This window comes from Chrysemys picta, chromosome 1 (assembly GCF_011386835.1).
Source record: "Chrysemys picta bellii isolate R12L10 chromosome 1, ASM1138683v2, whole genome shotgun sequence".
NCBI classification, from domain to species: Eukaryota; Metazoa; Chordata; order Testudines; family Emydidae; genus Chrysemys; species Chrysemys picta.
Window position 1 is genome coordinate 91,448,966 of NC_088791.1, and position 24,763 is coordinate 91,473,728.

The window sequence follows — 24,763 nt, forward strand, 5'->3', positions numbered from 1 at the left end:
AGGGATCATCTCCTGCCCATCAAGAAGGCCTGTCAAAACTAAATAGGCCATCGTGTGACATCACAATACAAAGACTTTGTTAATTGCCCCCTTGCACCTATGAAGAGGCTAGATGCAAAAGGACTTGTCCCATCAGCTTGAAACCTGGAAGAAGGAAGTAAAAATAGCTGACAAGAAAATTTCTCATCTCTTATGCTGTTTGGACTCTCACAGGGCCAAAGTTACAAAACAGAAGCAGAGATCCCCAGGTCAACCTGGGTTAGCCATAAAAGACATTCACAGCTGACAGACTACTATAACTCTGTCACCTTTTGGAACCATAGACTATAACTCATTTGTGTATACATGTCTGCCTGCTTTAAACTTGTAATAACTCTCATTTCTTTTCTTTGTTAATAAATCCTTAGATAGTTTATTATAGGATTGGCCGCAAGCATCTTTGGTGTGAGATCTAAGGTACAAATTGACCCAGTGTAAGTGACTGGTCTCTTGAGACTGGGAAAAACCTGAATATTTTGTGATCTTTGGTGGATAGCAACCAACTATCACCAAGTCCAGCTTGCTTGAGTGACAAGATAGTCTTCTTGGGCATATACCATCAGTTTGGGGTCTCTGCCCTGCTTCTTTGCAGTCTGCTCTGAGGTTGGCATGTGTGGTTGCAACTCACCCCAGACAGTATCTATCTTCACAACATTCCCGGGAGGTAGGGAAGAGCCATTTTACAGGTGGCGAACAGAGGCACACATAGGTGCTGGAACTAGGGGTGCTGCCACACCCGCTGGCTTGAAGCGGTTTCCATCATATACAGGGTTTACAGTTTGGTTCAATGGCTCTGTGCCCCCAGTATAAAAATTGTTCCAGTGCCCCTGGAGGCACAGAGGGTTGTCTACACAGCTGCGGCAGAGGTCTCCCAGCGCTGTAATAAAACCACCTCCGCGAGGGGACTAGCTCCCAGTGCTGTAGCGCTATCTACAGTGCCACTTTACAGCGCTGAAACTTGCATCGCTGAGGGGTGTATTTTTTCACACCCCTGAGCGAAGAAAGTTTTAGCGCTGTAAGTGGCAGTGTAGACAAGGCCTAACGCCCAGATCTTCAAAGGTATTTAGGCATTTATCTGCCATTGTTTTTACCAAAATGTTTGTGAGGATCTGGGCCTTGTCCAAGGTCATACAGGAAGTCTAGCAGAGGAAAGAATTGAACGTGGGGTCTCTCAGGTCCTAAGCTAGTACTGTAACCACTGGACGATCGTGCGTGTGTAGACACAGGGTGAGTATAGGGCCTAATGCAGTGGAACCCCTCTAAGTTCTACCATATTACAACTATAATAATAGTGTCTTTAGGAACCAAACAATCATATCTAGAGAGGTAAATACTGTGTGCGCCCAGGCTGACCTGGTATTGATCACAGGCTCAGCAATCGCACACCTTCTAATGTGACCAGATGTCCCGGTTTTGGGGTCTTTTTCTTATATAGGATCCTATTACCCCCCACCCCCGTTCTGATTTTTCACATTTGCTGTCCTGTCACCCGCCCCAGCCAGCCAGGCTGCTCTCTCAAGGTTATGATGATCGTACAGCCTGAGGCCCCACAATGCGGAATCGGGAAGGGGAGGGCGTTGTTCTTCTGCCTCCGACTCCTCCTATCGGGAGTCGGGAAGTGGGCGTCTTTGCTCCCCTCTCACACCGGGAGCGGCCGCGGCGGCTCCCGAGGGACACAACAGCTCGGGAGTCCGGCAGGGCTCCGGTCAGCTGACGCTCTGAACGGCCCGACTTTCCGAAGTCACCAAACCGGTTAGTCAGGAGATCAGTGGCTGGGGATCACGTGATTGCCCGCCCTCCCCTGGCTAGGTTGGTAAGATCTGTTCAGTTGCAGCAGCTACCGGCGCCTGGACCATCCCTCTCCTCCCAGGTAAGTGAGCCGGCGGGGGGCCCGGGCAGGCTCCGCGGGCTGCGGGCACACGGGGCTGCCGCGCTGGGGCGGATGGCTGGCGCTCTGCCGGCTACAAGGGCCTCCACGGAGTGGAGGAGGCACAAGAACCGGACAGATCCTGCCAGCCGCGGGGAGGGCTGATGCTGCTTGTTCCTTTGCTCCAAAGGCGGCTGCTTGGCAGCGGGGGGGGGGGGCTCTAGCTGTACAATCTTAAAAGTGCCTTGGGATCCTGCAGGATGAGGCGCTGCAGACTTCGGGTTGCTAGTTCGGCAGCTACGTCTTTCCATCTCCGCCTACACAGAGCTCAGCCATGTGCTTCTTTCCAGGCGCTTAGTTTCCAGTGGTTGATGAGTTTGAATTGGGTTCCTAGATGCAGACTACTCCATTAGCATGGACCGTGCAGTGTTCCACCCGGTAGGGTGACCAGACAGCAAGTGTGAAAAGTTGGGGCAGCGGGTGGGGGGTAATAGGAGCCTATATAAGAAAAAGACCCCAAAATCGGGAGTGTCCCTATAAAATCGGGGCATCTGGTCACCCTACCACCCTGTCTGAGACCAGAGTTGGTTTATGGTCACTTCCTATCCAGCGACTGCTCTTTTTCAGTTGATAAGGTGCAATAATACCATCCCGCCATTCAGATTTTCTTTTGCTTCCCTGGTGAAGAGTGCCAGTTGACTAGCACAGGAGACCAGAGTGCTCTGCTTAGCTGCAGAGTAGGTACAGTGCATATTGAACCAGCTTCCTGCATTAATGTACTTCAAGGCAGGGCTAGTCCTAAAGATGAAAAAAATAACCTATTTTTCATGATCTAGCACTGAGTGATTGGAGGCAAAACGATTCACAAACATTTGTCCCAGCCCTGGATTGCTTTTTTCCTCTCAGCCTGTCCCTTGCCTGGCTCTTTGTTTAACGTTTTTGGAGTCGGTTTTTGTTTGCACAACGTTGGGGAGTGGCTGCTCCTGATGTGAACACCCGAATTCAGATGCAGACAAGGGGGATCACAGTTGGTGTCAGGAGTGTTCACCCTCTTTATATGGCTCCTGTCACCGTAGTATCTGAGTCTCTCACCATCTTTAATGTACGTGAGGTAGGGAAGTGCTAGTATCCCCATTGTATGGATAGGGAATGGATGCACAGAGAGACCAAGTGACTTGCCCAAGGTCACACAGGAAGTCTGGGGTGGAACAGGAATTTTGTTATTAAAGTTTTGGTCTTTTTTGTTGAGGAGCATAAACAGTCCCATGTGACTTGGGGAACCAGTAAAACACCCTGAATAATGAATAACTGAAACTAATAATTCACAGTCACCCCATAAGCTAACATATGTTCATTGCACAATTATGAATAACAAAGATGAGTCAAAATCATGGCTAATTCCTGAAACCAGGATCAAATTCATTAGCTATGTTGTTCATAAGGAATAGTTCACTCGACTCTAGACCTGGTTAATTCTTGACCTCTACTGAGGCTGCAAGCTGTGTAGGTGATTTTTTGCAACGTGAGCAATCTGTCCCGGTAGGAGCTGACCTGAGACCCTTCAATGCTCCACGCAGTTCACGGAAAGCCATCAGATGGTAACAACTTGCAATCGCTACTGACCTGGGGCTAGTTTGGGACAAATAAACTAAAAGTTAAAGATTCTATGTCCCCGTTCCCCAGGTCTCTGAGCTGCTTATCCCCTCATTGTAAGTATGTTTAGATTACTACTGTTTCCCCCAGGTGGGGGCCTCAAACTTCTCAGATCTCTGGGGATCTTTCCCAATTTTATCTTAGGGGAGATTGCAAAATCCAATGCCCGTTAAAGTCAAGGGAAAGACTCCTGTTGATTTCCCTGGTGTTGGACTGGGGCCCCTAGGAAGAAGCAGTGTGTTATGAACAGTCAGTTGTATTAAAGAATTTAGGGGGCACATTCAGCATCTCCATGATCATATTGTGATATCCATTGGAGTTTTGTGCACAGATCAAAGCGAGAAGATGATCCTGTGCTTTTAGAGCAGGCCACGTCCCAGTCCTTTCTTTAACACGTCTCCTTTATCAATAAAAAATAACACTTTGCGCTTCTGTAGGACCTTCCCTTTGAAGGTCTCAAAGCACTAGAGAAACGTTAACGCAGTAAGCGTCACAACCCCCTGGGAGAGGTTATTGTCCCAGTTTAGAGATTGGGGGGGAAAGTGATGCCAGAGGATCTGAGCCAGACAGACTTGCCCAAGATCACACAGCATGTCAGTGGCAGAAGTTAGGGACGGGTCTCCAGCCAGTCCTGTGCTCCAGACCACAGAGGAGTTCTGCTTCTCTTTATTTTTTATTGTCTGGACAAATGCAGCTGCCTACGCACCACTTTTCTTTAGCATTCAGCATAAGCCCAGCATCTCAGTATGGTATAAATCATTTTCTCCTTCATGTTTTGGGAGGAGTTTGTGACCTTGAGAACCTGAACATACTTGCCCAGTGGTGGGTAAGCTGCAGGTGGGTGCTCTGATTGTGGCAGGTCAAAAGGTAGGTATTTCTCTGCTGGGACCAGCCCAGTCAGTTTGGTGATATGGTTACAATCTGGCCCATATACAAGGGCCCAATTTTTTCCCAAAGGAAACTCATTGCTTTATATGACTGGATTCAGATTAGCTACTGTTCACCCTTCATTAATGCCAATTTACTGCACACAGATTGCAGCTGCACCTGACTCCTGACCTACGTTGCACCGCCACTGCTTGTTGTTTTTGCCCTAGATTTCTCTACACAGCTCTGGCAGTACAACTTGGTCCTGACAAGGAGCATCCCTTCTCCCTGCTATTTTAGTCCATGTGGACCCTCCTGTGCAGAAACTGTAATGGAATCATAGAAATGTAGGGCTGGAGAGGTCTTCTAGTCCAGCTCCCTGCACTGAGGCAGGACCAAGTACACCTAGACCATCCCTGATGACTGGTGTCTGTCCAACCTCTTCTTAAAAACTTCCAATGACGGGGATTCCACAACCTCCCTTGGAAGCCTACTGCAGAGTTTAACTATCCTTACAGTTAAAAAGTTTTTCCTAATATCTTAATCTCAATCTCTCTTGCTGCAGATTAATCCTGTTACTTCTTGTCCTCCCTTCAGTGGACGGGGAGAACATTTGATCACCGTCCTCTTTCTACCAGCCCTTAACTTATTTGAAGACTGTTATCAGGTGCCTGCTCAGTCTTCTTTTCTTAAGACTAAACATGCCCAGTTTTTGTAACCTTTCCTCATAGGTCAGATTTTCTAAACCCTTTATCATTTTCGTTGCTTTCCTCTGGACTCGCTTCTGTTTGTCCACATCTTCCCCAGAGCTGGACACGGTACTCCAGCTGAGGCCTCACCAGTGCTGACTGGAGCTGAAGTGAATGAGGTTTTCATCATATGGACCCATCTCCTCAGGGAGTAATGAGACCTGCCATGCTTGATTCTATCTTATCTATCTAGGTATTTATAATGTATCTGTTGCCCTGGTGTCTGCAGCTAAAGTTACAAAAAAGCAAACAGTCTGTACAGCTGTAATCTCCCTGCTGTCTGTGTGTATCTCTCTGTGAATTTGTGACCACTTCAAGATTTGATTCCTTATCTCCAGACTAGATTTATACCTTGTTCAACAGAAAGGGGAAGCCTAGAGGCAGCTGCCCAGACCTCGACCACAGCTTCTCCTTTCTGTTCTATTTAGACCAAGTTTCTCTTTTTGGTTGGGCAAGCAACACAAGGCCCTACACTCCACTCAACGGCATTTCTCTGTCACTTTTGAGAACTGCACCAGACCAATTCCAAAATTTCGGGGAATGTTCTAGGTGTCGATGGATAGAACCCTAGTGAGCTGGGTGAAAACCAGAAAAGTCTCATTTCCGCTGAAATCAGGCCCACAGAATGCCCATTTGGTACTGCAGGCAGAGGAAGCTCTGGTGCCCTCTGCAAGCTGCTGCCTGCACATAGAACAGACCAGTCAGTCACACACCTCGTTCCTTATGTAGGCTGAGTTGAACACTCAGCCGGGCCCCTTCCTCACTCCAGCCGTTCCCTCCCCTAGTGAGGCCACTCAGCCCTCCACTTCAGCCAGGCCCTGCCCTCCAGCCAGGTCCCTTGCCCTCCACTTCAGTCAGCCCCTCCCCAGTTGGGCCTTCGTTTGCAAGTGGATTATACACACAGCTTGGCTACATGAACAAGAAAGTGTGCAAACCTCTAGTATGACTGCCTGGCCACTCTGTTTTTCTAGCCCCTTATCGAACAGCCCCTGATGGGATGGATGTTCCTCTAGTTGTACTGATGGCGGTCCTCTTGAATTGCAAACACAGGCCCCGTGTCATCCCTGGACTGGTGGAGAATCCAGTGCAAGGGGGGGCAGCTGGACCTTGCCCTATTCTGGAGCTGCTGGGGGCTGGTTCGGCCCCTCGTGCAGGTTAACCAGCCCTTGGGACTGTCTTACTTTGTGCCCTGGATCTCACGGTGCTTGTGGGAACTGGTAAATATCTGGGGTGTAGGAAAGCCCCTGCTGCTCTTCTGCACCAAAGATGGGGAGGTGCAGAGCCAGCTCTGGGCTGGCCAGGGAGGCCTCTATGTTAGAGGTATTCCCCAGCAGTGCCAGGGTTGCTGCTTTGCTTTACGTTGTATCCTCACTTCTGACTCCGGGCAAATAGCACCCGCAATTTGTCTTTGTCGTTAACTTAAACAGACAGGTAGAAGATCCACAGGGAGCAGATGAGGAAGACAGTACCATTTTTACACAATCATGTATGTTCAACATTGTCAATCCCAAGCATTCAAAATCATGAGATAGGCCCCCAAAATTATGCAATTGGCTGAAATAAGTTTTTTTTTTAAAGTAATACCTTTGGGGTTCGTTCTGTCTTTGTGGGATATAGCATTTAGGGGGTCATGTTCTCAAGCTTTTAACCTTCATGGTTGTGGAGAGAAACTGTAGGTTGGTTGTTTTTTTTAAATGCTGAGCATCTCACATAATCACATGATTCCAGGAGCTGGGGCTTGAAGGAAAGCACCAACTATTCCAAGAGTCGCAATGAAATTGCGCGAGTTGACAACATTGCACTTTTTCTAACCACAACCACATTTAAACGCCTGATGCAAGCCCTTTACAACCTCTTTCCGTGAGTGAAGCACTGTGTTGTGTAGATGTGCTCAGAACAGGGTTAGAAGGCTGGCAGCCTGTCTGTACTAGTGCTCCAGAGAGGGGCAGTTTGCCCTGAGCACCCGTTTGAGAGCTGAATGGCATTGAGACCTGGCCCGGGGGGTCGCAGTGCCACTCATGGAATTTGGCCTGGTGGCCTCTTCAAAATGAGGGCCAAACCTGAGTGGCCCGGTGATCTCATGTGCCAGGTCACAACGCCCAGAGCGGAGCTGGGCCTAACCGCATGGGACAGGAGCTGAACCACTGCTGTGGGGTGAGTGCGGTGTGGACTCCCCTCCAACCCGCCCCTACCCCCTGGACTGCCCTTCAGTGGTAGTCTTTTTTTTTTTTTTTTAAAGGGAGGGCCTCAGTTTCAGATTTTGCCCCACACCTCCCAAAACCCTCTGTTCAGCCCTGAGTGCCAGCACCCGCCAAAGGGAACAGTCAGGAGGGAAAAGTGGCTGGAGCGTAGTGCAGGGCAGAGTGCGTAGGAACAAGAAATGAGAGCAGAAGTGGAGTCAGATTCTGGAGAGGTTGGGGAGCAAGGAGACCTTTGAGCTGTATGGTGAACATGAGGAGAAATCAGTGCAGATTCAAGAAGAGGGGAGGGACTGGAGGCCAGCAGAAGGGAAGGAAGACTATCCTGGCAGCAAAGTGTTAAATGGGCCAGAGGGAGGAAGCCGGGTGGCTAAAGAGGAGGAAGGTGCTACGGCCAAAACAGAGATTACTAGAGCAGGACTAATACTTTGGCAGTGGGAATGGAGAGGGAAGGACACAGTTTGGAGATGTTGTGCAGATAAGCAGCAGGATCTGACTTTAAACACAGTGCAAGCCAAAGCAAATACATTTCTTCCGCTCAACCTATTATTGAAGGTCTCCTAAGGCAGAAGTGAGAATCAAAGACTAGAAAAAGACAAGCCAAACCAGGAAGGACTGGGGCTGCCAAGTAAATGGGTGTAGTTGAATGCACCCCACGCATCCAGATCCTCTCTGCTCCTGTCTGGAGTATCTCCCAGGACAGAGCTCATTGGAATGAGCACAAAGCGGGCTTCTTTACTGAGGCTGCTGGACACACACTGGCTCTGTAGTTGTCTCTGGCTCTGTAACAACCTGAGTAGCCAACCACACAGCCTGTGCTGCCTGAAGTCACCACAGAGGACCCCCCTAGTTACATGTGCACTGCATTGTAAACCCTGGGCTTGTGGACTCTGTTTTGAGCGCTGTGCTTGAGCTCACGCTGCATTATAAACCTGGGCTTACAATTGCTGGACCCGGGGCTCACAGCCATGCTAACGTGTCCATACTGCACTACGGACTCGGGTATGCAGCTTGAGCTGCGTCCACACTGCAAAATGACAGGGCTTGGACCTGAGTCGCAGCAGGACCTGGCTCTGATCCATCCTTCTAGCAGGGCCCTAGGACCCAGGTGCTGAGTGCTTGCCACTCGAGTCAGACTGGCTTGTGTGTGGACAGAAGTGGGGCTTGGGCTCAAACTTTTGTCAGAGCCTGGGGTTAGTGTGCTGTGTAGACACACTCCCTCCCCCACCCCATGTCTGCACTACCCTGTCGTTGAGATTTTGATCACCTGCTTGTTCCCATCACACTTGTGGCCCAGGAGCAGAAAGGCCTTACAGCTTTGAGCCAGAGAACACTGCATCCTCCTCAGGACAGCAGAAACAGAGAGTTCGCCGCAGCCAAAGCCAATGGTCCAGCTCAGAATGGATATTGGGAGGGTGTGTCGCTGAACTACGGGGCTGGCAGCGAGTGTACGTTGGGGACATCTGAGTGCGCTGGGCCATTGCTAGTAGATGATGGCACTGGAGTACACTGGGTAGGGATACAGTGGTGCTTTGGGGTGCAACTGTCACCACTGAGGTGCTTGGGGGGACAGATGGGGCATTGGACTGAGCCATTTTGCTATGGCAGACTGGCATGCATGGGGCGTAAGGGAGTGAATGCAGGAGGATTGCTGTGCAAACCGGAATGAGTAATTGAGAGGAGGACCTGACACCATGGTGCTTTGAAGGATGTGTGGGCCAGGATGCAAGTATCTTCCTCTGGAGCTTTGGGGGTGCAGGACGGTATGTGTTGGCGTAGTGGCGTACAGGTAGAATATTATGAGGCCATATGGGTGGAATGTTGGGGTGCAGGTGGTGTAGTAACATGCATAATTACAGTCTGGGCTCTGGGTTACTCACGGATTGCTATACTGGAGATGGGGTTTGTGGAGAAACAACGACAACACTCTCAGGCAGCTGGACTAGAGGGAAGAGGAAGTGGGGCAATGGAAGGAACCCTAACGCAGTAATGAGTGGATGATACAACCTCCCCTCCAAGCTAAACAAAGGCAGAGAGGGGTGATTAACAACTAGAGCCACTGTAGAACCCTACATAAATAAGTCAGCTGGGGTGGCCTGAAGCTGATAACAAAGGGCCATGATTTGCATAAAGTTGGGTTGGGGGAGTGGGTTGGACATGCCATATCTCCTCATATTCCTCCCCATGGACAGTCTGTGTGTGGTGGATGGGTGGGTGGAGCCCTGTGACCTGCTGGATGACCCACTGCAGAGGGAGGATCCCCCGAGTGGACCCCATTGATTTCTGAGGCAGGAGAGGGCTCTTTCCACTGAAAGGTTTTTGTCTCTCTCTTGTCAGCATTTATCCCTTGCTCCAGATCAATGAAGTTGGCAGCCTTTGTCTCTGGCCTGGCCCTAGTGGTCCGTGCCCTGGCTCTGGAGAATGGGCTCATGCAGGCGCCCCCGATGGGCTGGCTGGCGTGGGAGAGATTTCGCTGCAACACTGACTGCGAGACAGACCCTGACAACTGCATCAGGTGAGTGAGGCAACACCGGGGGCTGTATCTGGAAGTTCTGTGTGGAGATGACAAGGCGTCAAGAGAGAAAGAGCAAACTACCCCCACTTTTGGCTCGCCCTGCAGCTGAGGGCACCATGAGAAGTTCCCACGCTTCCCCTCTGCATGTCAAGGGCTAAAGCATCACCTTTTTGTAGTGCTCTGTTTGAATAGCTTTTGGCTTCAGTGCTTTGGAGGAGCGAAGGCAGAGGGGGAACTCTGAACCTTGGGCTGAGCCAGTGCCCCTTCCCACCTCACTCAGACACACCCTGAGCAGCACCAGCATCCCCCTCCTTTCATGTGCTCCCCCGCCATGTGCTCCCCCGCCATTCAGAGACACCTCAGTCAGAGTCCATCCCTCCCATGCCCTATCTCCTCCACACCCCTCACTCACTCTCAGTCCCTGGACATGAGTCCCCCCACCCTTGCCCTTACCAGCTCTTTGGCAGCTGGGGGAAATAAAAGGCGTGGGTGGTAGTTAGGGGGTTGGAACAGAGACATTTTGGGGAGTGGCGGAGGAGGCTGCAGAGAAGCAGGAGCTAGGTTGTGCCATAGCATCCGGCTCATGAGGATCTGAGGTGAGAGAACCAGACTCATTTCACGTGTGACTCAAGTCAGATGTGAGGCAAAGATTGCTAACTCCTGCACCATCACATCTCTGTGCCATGAAGAGTAATTTTAAAACATTGTGAAAGCCATTGAAGACATGGAAACCGCCGCACTGGTCCATCTCATCTGTCTCCCACCGCTAGCAGCACCAAGTCTTCAGAGGAAGACTTAAAATTGTCATCACACACTTAATTATGCAATATGACATCCTGGAGGGACACTTCTTCCTGGCCCCAGCTAGGTAATTTTACACCTAGCAAAATTAATTATGCCTGCACACATTAGGGCACCCCACCTTTTCCCAATTCGTAGGGCTCCAGGCAAAAAGCACCTACCCTTACCCAATTCGTAGGGCTCAGGGTGTAACTAACCTAGTCAATTTAAGTACCCACACCCTTTCCCAGTACATAGGGCTCCGGGTGTATACTACTTCTGCAGGACCTTTTACCAGTGAAAGAGCCTTACACAGTAATATACTACATCACCTCTATTTATTAACAATCACCAAAAACAGAATGCATACATTACACATACAGTGCTCGCCACTCCCAATAAGACGGATGAACTTTTCTTGATGTCCAGTCAGGATCAGGTCCATCTGGGGGACTCCAGTTTCTGCACGGTATCATTGGCCGAGTGGTGAGGTCTGGCAGCTCTGATCTTTGGGGCTGTGTACTGGAGTTGATTCCCAAAGAACTTCCTTTTGGACCCCAGTTTATATACACCTCTATCCCGATATAACGCTGTCCTTGGGAGCCAAAATATCTTACCGCATTATAGGTGAAACTGCGTTATATTGAACTTGCTTTGATCCACCGGACTGCGCAGCCCTGCCCCCCCGGAGCGCTGCTTTACCGCATTATATAAAATTCGTGTTATATCGAGTCACGTTATATCGGGGTAGAGGTGTAGTGAAATTTGAGTTCTTTTTAGCTGTAACTTAACCAATCATTATACTAAAATGTTACTAACCAATCGTAACATAGTGTAACAAAATTCTTGAACCAATCCTACCCCACCACCTTAATTTACACCTAGCAAAATTAATTATGTAACAGACAGAAACAATTAAAGAACGACACAGAGACCACACAGATAAACAATAGGGACCATAATGACAAAACAATAAAGAAATGAAGATTTCACAACCACAACTATTGATAAGTAATAAATAATAATAATAATGATTTCTTGACAGACAGGATGCTATCAAACTAAGGTTTTCTTTTTTTTAACCATCTTAAGATCTGTTTCTTTATCTGGTGATAGTGGGGGCCATTAGAACAGGATCCCCTTCTTAACAGCCCAATATTCCACTGTTTTAATGTAATTTAGCTGGAATATGAGGATGTGACTTCCTGCTTCTCAGCTCATGGCTGCTGCTTGGCTGCTCTTTGAATCTGGCTGCAGACGAAGGTCTTAGGCTTTAGGCCTTACAATCTGGCTGCAGCCAACGGCCTTCTCCTTACAGGAGGGATGGGGTGTTCCACATGTGACCTGAAGTCACAGGGTTGACATCCCCTAATTGTACTCCAGCGGGTGTCTCTGTGTTTGCTGTTCTTATTCATGGAAATGTCAGATCTAATTTGGGAATCTCCTGTCCAGTGTATGGAATCCCAGCAGACCTTTCAACACCCCCCCCATAGAAACAAGACACTGTTTTTTGAAGGAGAGGGACAATGTTTCCTCTCTCTCCAGCAGCAGAAACACACCGGGGCCCCCACGCTGTGGTGAATCAGGAGGCTGCTTGTTTCTGTGCTGAAGACACCAAGAAGTACTGTGCTTAAAGCAAAGGCCAAAGGGCATTCTGTAGCACCAGCCTGAGGTCTGAAACATTGTCAGCCAATCCCTCTCGGCCCTGTAAAATGATCAAGCAGCCATTTCCCTGGCTCCCCTCCTCACTCTTTGATCCTGCTGACAGTCAGGGAAGGTGGAGGATGATGATCTTGCAGTGTGGCGTGGTTGCGAAAGGACTCATGCTTTGGAGCTGAGTATGAAGAGACATCACAGCATGGGTGCCCCGCAGGGATTGCTGATGTAGATATAATATGAATGAGCCCCGACCATGTATTTTTTTTCACTTATCTAGTCTATATAATTATATATTCCTATCACTGTGACTCTTGCACAACCTCCTCCCCTCCCTGTGGTCATTCTGTGATGCCCCCTCACAGCAGCTCGTCTCAGATGCCAAGCTCTTCTGCATGGGCACCATCTCCCAGCACTGTGCAGTCCTGGTCCTGCTTGGGGTCTCTGGATGCTACTATAATACAAATCATAACTGTAGCCACTCCCCCGGAGGGGTGGACAAAGCCTCCCCCCCTTTCTTCTCCCACCAATCACCAATATTTGGAGCTTGTCCATTCTCTTTGCGTTGCCTGGCTTTTTCCTTCCTGGTGCTTCCACTCAAGGGACTCCTTGCTGTGCCAGGTACACAGGGCGGCCAGCCCTTGAGAAATCAGTGACCATACTATTAGCTGGCAAGGGGTGGAAAGCCCAAGACACAGGGGACAATAGAGTAAATAAAACAAATCCCAGCAAAGGAATGGCACACCAAAAATAACTGCATAACAAAGGGGGACTTTATTAGGAACAGGAAGCTAGGATCTGGGGAAAGAAAGGGTTACGGTTAACTAATTGATGAACATGGATAAATAAGCCATTTCCCCACCTCCGCACACTCTCAAACTCCTCCAACCCTTTCTTCCCAAGGAAGATGCTAGGCTGAGGTTGTGCATCCTGAGATGGAGTGTTGCAGCCCTGTGGCATTGGCTAACTTCAATAAAAGTCACCTTCACGTTTTTTCTTCACCCCTGGGCGGGACAGGGTGTTCTCCAGACTCTGGCCAGGCTCGCTCTTCCCTGGCCTGGAATCCTCCTGGTCTCAACTCCCTCTTGGCAGCACGTGCGGGGTTGGATCGATCTCTCTCTGGATGCCGGTCCCTGCAGTGCTGGAGCTGCCCAATCCATGCAACTAGAGTTTCAGAGCAGTGGGAGTTCAATGGCGACTCCCTGATCCGCACTCACTGTCTCTCTCTAGGCCCAGATCACCTCATGCAGAAGCCTCCCAAGTCCCTGTTGTCCCCGATAGAGGTTTCTAACTCCTTCTGTTCCCTCCCCTAGCTCCAAGCAGGCCAGGAATGGGGTGAGGGGACTTTGGCAGCAATATGGGTCGTAGCCCTTTTGGTAGGGCCCCCTGAGGCTCAGTCTGGAGCCCAGGAGCTGACAAACTCCAGGTGGGATGGCCGATGAGGGAGGGGGCTAGCCCCTCTCCGTACAGGCCTCATGAGGTCCCCACCAACAATTGCGTGTTCTGTTCTGGGACCTCAGTAATGGAGAGAGATTGAGAAACTGGAGAGAGAATTTAAAGAACTAAACTGCTGAGGGGGTTGGAGGGCATGATTTGAAAGGAGAGAGTGAATGGACAAAATGTGTCTGTCTGCACAGGCCACGAGGACTGAGGGAGGGATCTAGCTTCTATTGACAAATGCATGAAGGGTGTAAACAGCAAGGCGAGTAAAGAGAGGGAGGATGGTTCAGTGGTTACAGCACTAGTCTGGGACTTGGGAGCCCCAGGTTCATTTTGCTGCTCCCCATGGACTCCCTATATGACCTCAGCCTCCATTGCCCCATCTTCAAAATGGGGATAACAGCACTTTCCTGTCTCACAGGGGCATGGTGAGGATAAATGCATTGCACATTGTGAGGGGCTCAGATACTAGCCACGGAGGGCAGATAAGTGCCTTAGAATTGTTCAGGCTCCGCGAGCTACAAGGAGGAATAATGGGAAACATTTCCTATTGATGAGATCTGGTGGACAAGGGAATAGACTCCCAGGAGAAGTGGACATTACTGGAGTCCTTTAAAACTGGACTGGACAAAGCCTTCGAGACTCTGCTGTGGAGACCGACCCCTGCATTGGCAGTGACGGGGAAGATGGAACCTAAAAGGTCTTTTCCATCTTGGTTAAAGGTTGAATGACTCAATGGTTTTTGTAGCAGCCTTTGGGGATACAGAGGAGCAGGTGCTAAGTGTTGTTATTAATAATGGGTTTGTTTTGTTACCTCTGTCTGCTCTGAGCCTGTTCTCTCTCTCCCCATCCCCGAGGAAGCGAGAAACTTTTCGTTGACATGATAGATCGTCTAGCGGACGATGGCTGGAAGGAACTGGGCTACGTATATGTGAACATAGATGATTGCTGGATGGCGAAGAAGCGGGACGCAACAGGGAAACTGATCCCAGATCCCAAGCGTTTTCCCAGAGGGATCAAAGCCTTGGCGGATTACGTGAGCTGATTCTTTTGGTGTAAAGGCAGGATCCAGAGAGGGAAGGGGCAGGAGATGGGGAGCAGGGTGGGTTCTCGGTATTTCAGTCACATCACATCTCGTGGCCTTGAGGCATGAGGTCCGTGACCTGAGAGATGTGGGAAGGGACGCTCTAGAGCAGTGAGAGAAGCTAAAGCGCTGTCCACTCTGACATGCTCCCCCCACAAACACACACCTGCTCCAAGTGGCAGCCAGGGGCTTTCAGGCTCTCTCACACCCCTCTCCTTTGCACAGGCGCACTCCCGGGGACTGAAGCTGGGCATCTATGGAGACATGGGCAACTACACATGCGGTGGCTACCCAGGCACCACGCTGGACCGGATCGAACAGGATGCCCTGACCTTTGCGGAGTGGGGCGTGGACATGCTGAAGCTGGATGGCTGCTACTCATCAGAAGACGAGCAGGCTCAGGGTAAAGACTGTCTCCTGGGCTGTGTGGACTTGGAACCACACCACTGTTACTGTCCTCGGTGTCAGAGGAACTGAGAAGACATTTTTTCTTTATGCTAAAGCAAAGGCTCTCGCAGCCTGTGGGGGCTCTTGCACGTGTCAGGGGAATTGGGCTGCCATCTCGATTCCTACTCCCCATCTTCATAACTCATTGCATTGATGCTCATGGTGCTTCCCATGAAGCACCAGGGGAAGTGGGGCAGTCTCTGAGGACGCTGGTGGCACGTTTCAAGAGGGGTGCGCAGAAATGGCTGAATATGGGACTTTGGCTTGGTAAAAGGCTGAGAACCCCTCTGCTAACGGGCACAAACTCACATCGTGGCATTTCCTTGTGCCTCCCGTTCTGGATCTTCATCTCCAGGCTAGGTCCCTAGCTAAGATTTTAGAAGGTGTCCAAGATACCTGCTCTACAGTGGGGCTACAGAACCTTCAGAGAAGACCCTTACACGTGCATAGGGTGTTGTCATGGGGAGCATGGGGGAGATTGTCCTTACTGGCCATAAGACAGAGCTATTTTTCTACAGAAATCCCATTGGTGGTCGGAGAGTGGCTTGTCTGATGGATCTGTGTTTTGGTGGGGGACCTGGTGGTTTGGCAGTTCTGATGGTGTGGGGGGATAGGTTTCAGCCTCAGGATCTGAGTACGGGTGGAGAAGCCCTCAAATATTTGATTTCTTAAGGAAGGCAGCTTCTGTTATTCACCTCTCCTCTCCCCCCCACCATCCCTGAGCCCCTTTCTTTCTACTTGTGTGTCTCTTAAAATAGCACATTAAAAATCCATGTAACTAGGTTCATCTGAGTGATCATTCCAGAAAGTGCTGCTGTTTTCCCCCTGGTCAATGCCAGCCATTTCCTTGACCAATTGGATTTCTTGTCTCTCAAAGGCTACCCTAAAATGGCAATGGCCTTGAATGCAACAGGCCGTCCCATTGCCTATTCCTGCAGCTGGCCAGCGTATCAGGGAGGGCTTCCACCCAAGGTAAGGCTCGCCCTGGCAGATCTGGGGTTCCTCTGATTTTCCTCTAAACGTCCTGCACTGACTGTCCTGGGGGGGAGCTTTTATTCAGCGTTGTATGAATTCCTAATGCCTTCCTTTCCTACCCCTCCTCCACCCCAGTTGCTATGATTGGCTTGTGTGCACTGATCTCCCAAAGGGACTGTGAGCTGTCAGACAGGCTGTGGATCCACGTGGAAGGATGCCAGGTTGGGGTGCAGGAGGAAGGGCAGTGGTACCAATCTTTGGGCCGGGTTGTTAATGTAAAAGGACACTCCTGAAAAGTGGTGATGTCTACAGAAGAATCACTGAAGTTAAATGTGGAAAAGAGGCCTGTAGGACACCTCTTCTCCATCCCTATCCCAGCCAACCCAGGATCATTCCCTACCCATCTATTCTTCAGAGCATTGTCCAGTTTTAAATGTCTCCAATGATTGGCCTTCCACCAACGCCCCTGGGAGGCTCCTCCACAGTGGATCATGAGTTTTCCCTTGGCGCACTCTCATTCCACCCCCACCTGTGCTCTAGGCCTTTGAATCACCCTGAACAATCCCCCTCATCCCCCCCATTGCTTACACCCTTCAAGTGTACTCGTGGATGGTCATTGTGTCCTCCCCCACCACCAGTTGCCTCTAGCTGGTTAGACGGGCTGTTCCGCTTTCCCCACAAATGAGGCACCTTGCCCCTTAGTTGCTTGGTGTTGCACTTCTCTGGATTCCCTCAAATCCATCAACACCTTTTGGCCACTAAGGCTCTCTGAACCAGAGCCGGCTCTAAGTTTTTTACCGTCCCAAGCAAAAAAATGTTTGGCTGCCCCCCACCCCAGCCCTGGGCTCCCCCCACCTGCACCCCCTGCCACCCCAGCTCTGGGCCTCCCCTCACCCGCATCCCCTGCTGCCCCAGCCCTGGGCTCTCCCCTTCCCCGCCACCAGTGCCCCCCCACCCATCCCCTGCTACCCTAGCCCTGGGCTTTCCCCCCCTACACCCGCACCCCCTGCTGCCCCAGCCCTGGGCTCTCCAGGTCAGTGGTAACTTGCTCCCAGGGCGGGTCATAGAGCAGGAATTTTGGATGTGCACAGAACACAGACAGGATTGATTCCCATATGGTTACAGAACTGCAGTAAAATGGAACAATTTTCAGCTTGTGTGATTGGAGGATATCTGGATGCATATTATAAGACTGTCCTACATAAATGAGGAAAAGTTGAGGTGCCTTTATTATTCTTTTGTTCCACTCTTTCTTTCTATGGGGAATTTGCCAATGCAATATCACTGTCTTCCTTTTAAACAAACAAACAAAAAGCAATGGCTGTTGAAAATAGCAATTCCAGTCCTAAAAATCACTGGAAAGCATTTCTTGCTCAATTTATTCTACTTTTTCTACAGCAAGTTACAGTGGATCAGTATATTTGACTTGGGAGAAATGAAGTAACAGCTGCCCAAATTGAGCTTGAGCACTCCTGAATTTTGAGGTGTTCAAATCTGGAAGGCAGGTGCTGGATTCCCTTTCTGAATATTAGCTAAATCTGGAAAGGAAAAGTCAATTTCTGTTTCCATGGCTCAGAAGTGGAAATCCTCCTACATGCCTGGTACTGTATCTAAAGCTGCCCAAGTCCTCTAGCCTCCCCTCCCTTACTTTTCATTTTAAATTCTAGTGGGATCCACGTACCTGCCTTGCTAGGTTTCAGATAGAGAGGGGCACTGTCCATTCATTCCACCCAATTCCTTCTTTGGGGGCTGCAAGGTGAGGTCACACCAGTATCCCTAATCCAGTCTGGGGATGTCTTCTCAAGGGGATATCTGGGCCAAAGCTGCCTGCTCCTTGGGTACACTTGTTCCCAGTTCACAGTTCATTACCTCCTGCTCCCTTTCCTGTTGGTAGTGGCCAAGGGAATGCTGGGAAATGTAGTTCTTTCCCTGCTCCAGGGCTGGCTCTATAGGCAGGGAGCTAACCAAGGAACTACAGCTCCCAGGGCTGGATCCCTGCCAGCTGCCGCCCCTGCAAATGGGCTGCCCCAAGCACCTGCTTGCTTTGCTGGTGCCTAGAGCCGGCCCTGCTCTGAACTGAGCTCAGCGTTCCCAGTGAGTCTCATCAGTGTGGGGGGGGTATTTTTCCCCCCGCTCCATGACAGAGGTGTATCCCACAGCTCTGTGGTCACATCCCCTCTCTCCCATTCACCCAAGCGCCTCCCCCTGTACACCTTATTCTCTTCCAGGTGAACTACACCCTCCTGGCGAACATCTGTAACCTCTGGCGTAACTATGGTGACATTCAGGACTCCTGGAGGAGCGTCCTTAACATCGTGGACTGGTTTTCAGCAAATCAGGATGTGCTGCAGCCGGTGGCTGGCCCTGGCCACTGGAATGACCCAGACATGGTAATTTTGGGCTGTGGATGGTGGAGAGGAAGGTCTCCAGGGATTTCCTGTCTAGAAGCAGGGTGGAGAATTGGAGATCATGGCTGGCAGGAATTCATTAGCCCGTGGCACACAATACAGGTCTGTAGGCTGCCAGAGCTACCTAACCCTCACGCCACATCCCTCATCCACCGTGAAAGGCCCTGTCTAGACTAGGGGCAAGGTGGGGTTTTAAAGTGTTGGTATTATAATTAATACATATTTAACATCACTGAGCACAGATGGGGCTGGACATCTTTACGACTGTGTTAGCTGGGCATGCTCCACCTGCAGGGGAGGGAAAGGGCTTGCCAGGATGCCAGTGCTCTCCATGGGCTGGGTCCTGCCACTGAGAGCAGCAGTTGTCTTGCTAATGTGTATTCCCCGGCCCTTCTGCTCTTCCACTCTCTCCCTCTCCACCCCACCCCGCTGCCTGGCTCCTCCCCCTCTGTGCCACAGCTGATCATTGGAAACTTTGGCCTCAGCGATGAACAGTCCCGATCCCAGATGGCCTTATGGACGGTGCTGGCTGCCCCACTCTTCATGTCCACAGACCTCCGCACCCTCTCCCGCAGCTCCAGGGAAATCCTGCAGAACCGACTGATGATCAAAATCAACCAGGACCCCTTGGGAATCCAGGGCCGCAGAGTCCTTAGGGTACAGAAGAGCGCGTGTGGGAACCCAACTGCATAAGGGCCAGGGAGAGGGGAGTAGATGGGGGGGAAAGCCGTTGAGAGGGACTGGCTGGGCGTCAGGGGAGAAGGTGAGCCAAGTCAGGGAATGGCTGTGGTTAGCTGGGAATTTATGGGGTAAGCACAATATTGGGGAGGCCTCCCCAGGGGAAGAGTTGAACTAAGACATGCTTGTTAAACAGCTCTAGTATTCCCCTCCTCCATTCCCTCCCCACCGGACTCAGCTGCTTGGTTTGTCCTCCCATGCCCTTTCTTGTCTCTTGGTTTGGAATGGGTTATTCTTGGGACTCACTCTGGGGCCACGGTGGGTAGGAGGGCGGCCATCAAACAACCCCAGTTCACTCCCTCCTGCTGATGCTTGATGTGTCAGTGTGTGGCTGGGCACCTCATGCCCAGCAGAGAGACTTGATCCATGCTGCTTCCAGGCCCCTGCCAGGGCAGGTTCATGAGCCATCCCAAGAGCTGACGAGCGTTTGGGGGAGTGGGTGGCAGCTGCAGGGAGAGGTGCAGAGAAGCTGGAAATGCACCTAAACTCCCTCTTTCTACTCCCCCCTGTGCTTTCCTAGGAGAAGTCTCATATTGAGGTGTTCCTGCGCCCGCTTTCCCACTCAGCCAGTGCCCTGGTCTTCCTCAGCCGGCGGACGGACATGCCGTACCGCTACACCACCTCCCTCAGCAAGCTCAACTTCTCCACCAGCGCCATGTACGAGGTGAGCAGGGAAAGCACACCAGGTCCCATCCCAACGCCCCTGCCACGCAGGCCCCTTATCTCCACAGAGTGGGGAGCCCAGCCCCCATGTTCACGCACGATGCTTTGTGTTTCAGAGTCCCCCTTCCTACTCTCTTCCCCAGAATGTAGTGTTTGTTTGTTCTGTCTCCCCACCCTCAGCCTCACACAACACGTAGTACTTTTGGAGACCACAAGCCAAAGCCACAGACCCAGTTACATCCATCCACTAGTGCTGGGACTCATCCCTCCCCTGGCATAGTCACGCCAGGGATTAGGCTGGACTCTGAATGCTGCAGTCCTGAATGTGGGCGCTGGGCCCTACACGTTGTGGGGGTGGGGAAACAGCTCCAAAGCTCCTGCCCCTATTCTTACTCCAAGATGGTGCTGCAACCGTACCAAATCACTGACTAGCCTGGCTCTGGGACTTTGATGGTGTGCTTGCAGTTAGGCTGTGGTCCCCGTGGCTCTCACAGATCAAAGTGAGTTAGGCCTGGTCAGTGTGTGGATGAGATTTCTAGGAGGTGATAGGGGGAGCATTATCATGGGCCTTGGGTTTCCTGGGATCATTCTGACTCTGGGTATTTTCAATGGAGTCGTTCCCACTCCTGCAGCCTCTGATCAAAATCCCTTGGGGCTGGATACAATAGTCTGCCCTTGTTGTGTAGCGTTACTGTGCCCCGCTGCACAGCTGCTTACTTGGCCTGCCAGATCGGGCTACACTTCCTGGGATCTCTCATCTGCCTTGGAAGTAAAGGGTTTTTTTACATACTTTGGGATGAGAGGAACCATGGAAATGCTGGTAACAACCGTCTCTTCCAGGCACAGGATGTGTACAGTGGCGGGATCATCAGCGGCCTGAAGGCTGGAGAGAACTTCACTGTCATCGTTAACCCCTCGGGCGTAGTCATGTGGTACCTCTATCCCACAATGTACCTGGATCAACCCTTGGACTTTGTCAGACAGCACCCCCCACGGAGGGGCTTCCATCCATTTGCACTGTGAAGCCAATCAAAGGAAGAGGATGGGGGGCCAGCTGTGATTTTATCCAGCCCCAATGGGTACATGTTGCTCTCTGGCCAGGAGTGACTCCCCTGAGTGTTTCCATCGCTGCATGGAACAGACATTTTGCTTGTTCACAGTCACAAACTAATGATCTACATTTAACCTCTTTGTGCCTTGGTTTTCCTCTCTGTCAACCAGAGAGAATTGTTACCTCCCTCCCAGGCATGAGATGAGGGTTAATTCATTACTGATTGTAAAGTGCTTTGAGACCCTTCCCTGGATGGTACCAGGCAAGTGCAGAACACGGTCACTGTGAGCCTTTGATACCTCTCGTTACTTGAACGCTTGGCTTTGATCCCGCGCTAGAGTAGTAGGAGCTGAAGGTAGTATCGCAGCTCGGAGAAGAGGTCATTTCCCCTAGATTTGCAGTAGGGCCTTAGAGCTGATCCCTGTCGTACCTGTCACGAGGAGCGATCTCCCTGGAGGTGCTACACTGGCAATCACATGTTCCAGTGGAGGAGAACTTTCCTACCATTTCCTTCGCTTAGAATGACAACTTCAGTCAGTGGAACTCACACCCTTCCAGTTGTAAAACCATTAGCGCCTGTAGGAGGCAGCATTGTTCATTAGCCAGAGCAGGGTCCTGGGAGTATGAAACTCATGAATTTCAATGCTGACTCTGCACATATCCTAGCAGTTGTAAAGGCAATGTTTGCACTACCCCTGCTACAGTGGCACACCTGTGGGGCTGCAGCACCCTCATGTAGACCCTTCCTGCACTGATGGGTGGGGCTTTTCCATTGGTGTTGTTAATCCCACCTCTCCAAGAGGCAGGTGGCTAGGTCGATGGATGAATTCTTCTGCTATGCCAACAGCAGGGGCTAGACCAACCTAACTGCAGTGCTCAGGGTGGATAATTTGTCACAGCCCTGAGCGATGGAGCTAGGTTGATCTAATTTTTAAGTGTAGACCAGTGGTTCTCAACCCAAGGCCCAATCAGCACACAGCTGCAGCCCATGTGACATCCTCACAGCCATACAGGTAGTGTATATATTGTGTGGATGCAGCCCATGTAACACAGAGAGAGCTGCATATGTGGCCCACAAGGGTAAATCAGTTGAGGACCACGGGTGTAGACCAAGTTTTAGTTTCCCTGTCTGTAAATTGGGGACAATACCACGCCCATACCTGAAGATTATTAGTCATATTTAGCACTTAACATTTTCCAAGTGCCCTACAAATAAGAGCTTGATCGTCACAGATTCCCAGCCTGGGTGAGCCTTAGTATTGCCCTGTTGCTGGATACTGAGGCACAGGGAGGCTATACAATAAGTCAGTGGCAGAGCAGAAATTAAACAGGACTGCCTGGCTCCCTGGCTTCTGCTCCACCCAGCCTGCCTCTTCAGTTAGTTCACAGAACAGTGTGGAGATTTGCAGTATTCTCCACTGATTTATGGTTAGAAAAACACCACTGCTAAATGTACACAGCAGAGAAAGCAGTGTCCAGTGTCTGTTTCATTGCCTGCCTGGGGCTCAGAAACACTTGTGTACCCACAATCTTGTCCAGCCGAGAATTGCCTCATGTTAGCACTAGCCTACCCAGCACCTGAGCTGGTGGTTCCTGCTGGATGGGGACAGGCTCCCTTCCATCTCTAGCTGCCCAACATTCCAGGATTTCTCAGGGAAAGGCAGCTGTGTATGTATTTGTAAGTTTCCATGACCAACAGCCTTTTAGCCATTAATACACTGCCAGGGGACTGCATTAGGAGCCTGTCACTTGCATTGTGGGCCACAGCTGGTTGCACTCCATTGTCTAAAAGGGAACTCTGTCACTATGTGTTACAGTGTAAGTTGTGCTAGAGAATTAATGTTTGAATAATGTATTTGTATGGGCAGAAGAGTTGCGTTGTAACGAAGGAAAACAGCCTATCTTCTTCATCCCAGCTGTGTCCAAACTGACAGCTCAAGGGCTGGGGGAAGTGGGGTATGGGCTACCCGGGGGAGAATTCTGCACCAAAAAATTAAAAATTCTGCACCCTATATTAAAATTTTGCAAAATTCAGCATATTTTATTTGTCAAAATAATGTAATCATGCTGGTTTCAATTATTTAGGTAATTTATTTAAACTACAATACAATGGATGGAGAAGGGGAGTGAGTAGCATTGGAGGAAATCCCCAACCCCCCTTGCCTAATAGTAATGTAGCGAGGTTTGATCCTTTATTTCTAGTTATTAGTCAACCAATATATACAGCCATATGCTCAGTGTTACATCATAGGCAACTGAAGAGCAAGTGAGGGCTGGGGAATCAAACTCAATTTATATTGGTTACTGACCATCACCAGAAAAGTCAGTAGCAAACAGTGCAGGGAGCACATTTTTTCAGTCCAAAAATTTAGACCAATTCTAATCAGTAAAGCACCATAAGCATTTTTAAGGCCTACTGTCCTTCACACCACTCTGGCAATGTAAAGGAGCCTTAAAACTTTTAGAACTGTTTTATACTTCTGGGGGAATTCACTAAGCAGGCCGGCTGCTACAGTCTGCTCTGCCTGAAGGGACAGAGCCTGCCCCATGCCTACCTCCTCAGAAACATCCTGAAGTCCTGTCCCTCCACACCAAGTGTGCCACAATAGCAAGTGAAAGGGATGGTCTCTCTCTCTCTCACACACATATGACTGCCCAGCTCCCCTCCTGGCAGTGATTTATGTCTTCCAGCTGCTCTGGGTGCCTGAACCAACCTGCCTGTGTTGCCAGGGAGGGATGTGTGACCACTCTTGTGGCTTCCCCATCAGAAGTCATTTTTCTGCAGGGAAGCAAAGAAATCTGCAGGGGGCATGAATTCTGCACATGTGCAGTGATGCAGAATTCCTCCAGTGGTATGGGCTTAGCTCCTCACTCAGTGGGAAGAATATTTCAGAACACTAGTGGCCTGTTAGGCTGGATGAATGGGACAGGCTACAGCATATGGATTGGAGGAATATGTGGCATAGCAGATGTTAACTGGTTGGTGAGGGGACTTTGCAACAGGGCTCTAAGCCAGGCTTTTGCATGCACCAAGTGACACCAGCAAATGGCTGCCCACTGCTCTCCCCATCTCCCATACAGCAACCTACCTCGGGTTCTGATAAGTAACACCTGACTCAGTGCAGTAGAATGCACTGTTGATACAATGGGAGATGCCTATGCTTAAAAAAAGCTGGGTACTGACTGGCTGCTAGCAGAGCAGCTTTGGCCATTTTGGACAGAACTGCAAGAGTCTTTTGCGAGGTGATCCTCCCCCTACAATGTAATCAATACCTATTTATTAGTGCACTACAAGCTGCAAGGCTGGCCTGAGGCATGAGTGAGAATCTCTACTAGGTCCCGCCCCCCAGGGCAGAAGTAGAAGCCAGCTGCTTGTTCCTTTCCACTTCAGCAAGCTGATAACATTGATTTCCAGCTGTTTGTTTTCACGCCTTCCTCTGCAAGGAAAAAGCCTAGACCCCTGCTGTAGGACAGACATTCTGCATTCCCTGCATAGTTCCCCCAACCAGCAATGACAGTAGGGAGTGGCACAGGCTTTGCAGAACCAGCCAGGTGCTGGTGAAGAGAACTCTAAACATTGCTTTTCACTGAAAATAAATTGCACTTGAGCACTGTAGGCAGGACAGTAGTTTC

General features: G+C 50.3%; 1 protein-coding gene across 4 annotated transcripts; it reads left to right on the top strand.

Moving 5' to 3' along the window:
• Window positions 1-1,645: 1,645 nt before the first annotated feature.
• On the top strand, window positions 1,646-23,164 carry NAGA (alpha-N-acetylgalactosaminidase). 4 transcript variants are annotated; one of them, XM_065562957.1, is made up of 11 exons: window positions 1,659-1,909; window positions 4,992-5,093; window positions 5,234-5,368; window positions 9,711-9,888; window positions 14,626-14,800; window positions 15,074-15,251; window positions 16,173-16,267; window positions 18,499-18,660; window positions 19,138-19,335; window positions 19,937-20,080; window positions 20,920-23,164. In XM_065562957.1, the coding sequence occupies exons 4-11, from the start codon at window positions 9,734-9,736 to the stop codon at window positions 21,100-21,102; spliced, it is 1,290 nt and encodes a 429-aa protein (XP_065419029.1). In that variant the 5' UTR covers window positions 1,659-1,909; window positions 4,992-5,093; window positions 5,234-5,368; window positions 9,711-9,733; the 3' UTR covers window positions 21,103-23,164. The 4 variants fall into 4 exon arrangements, with proteins under 4 accessions (XP_005302678.2, XP_065419029.1, XP_005302680.2 ...); XM_042843493.2 differs by lacking the exon at window positions 1,659-1,909 and having other exon boundaries at window positions 14,622-14,800; XM_005302621.5 differs by lacking the exons at window positions 4,992-5,093; window positions 5,234-5,368 and having other exon boundaries at window positions 1,646-1,909.
• Window positions 23,165-24,763: the final 1,599 nt, after the last annotated feature.

Excerpts from the sequence above, each read along its gene's own strand:
- NAGA (XM_005302621.5), top strand. The coding sequence starts at position 9,734 with ATGAAGTTGGCAGCCTTTGTCTCTGGCCTGGCCCTAGTGGTCCGTGCC. Across the intron at positions 18,661-19,137 it reads ACTGGAATGACCCAGACATG|CTGATCATTGGAAACTTTGG; the intron begins GTAATTTTGGGC and ends TCTGTGCCACAG. Across the intron at positions 19,336-19,936 it reads AGGGCCGCAGAGTCCTTAGG|GAGAAGTCTCATATTGAGGT; the intron begins GTACAGAAGAGC and ends GTGCTTTCCTAG.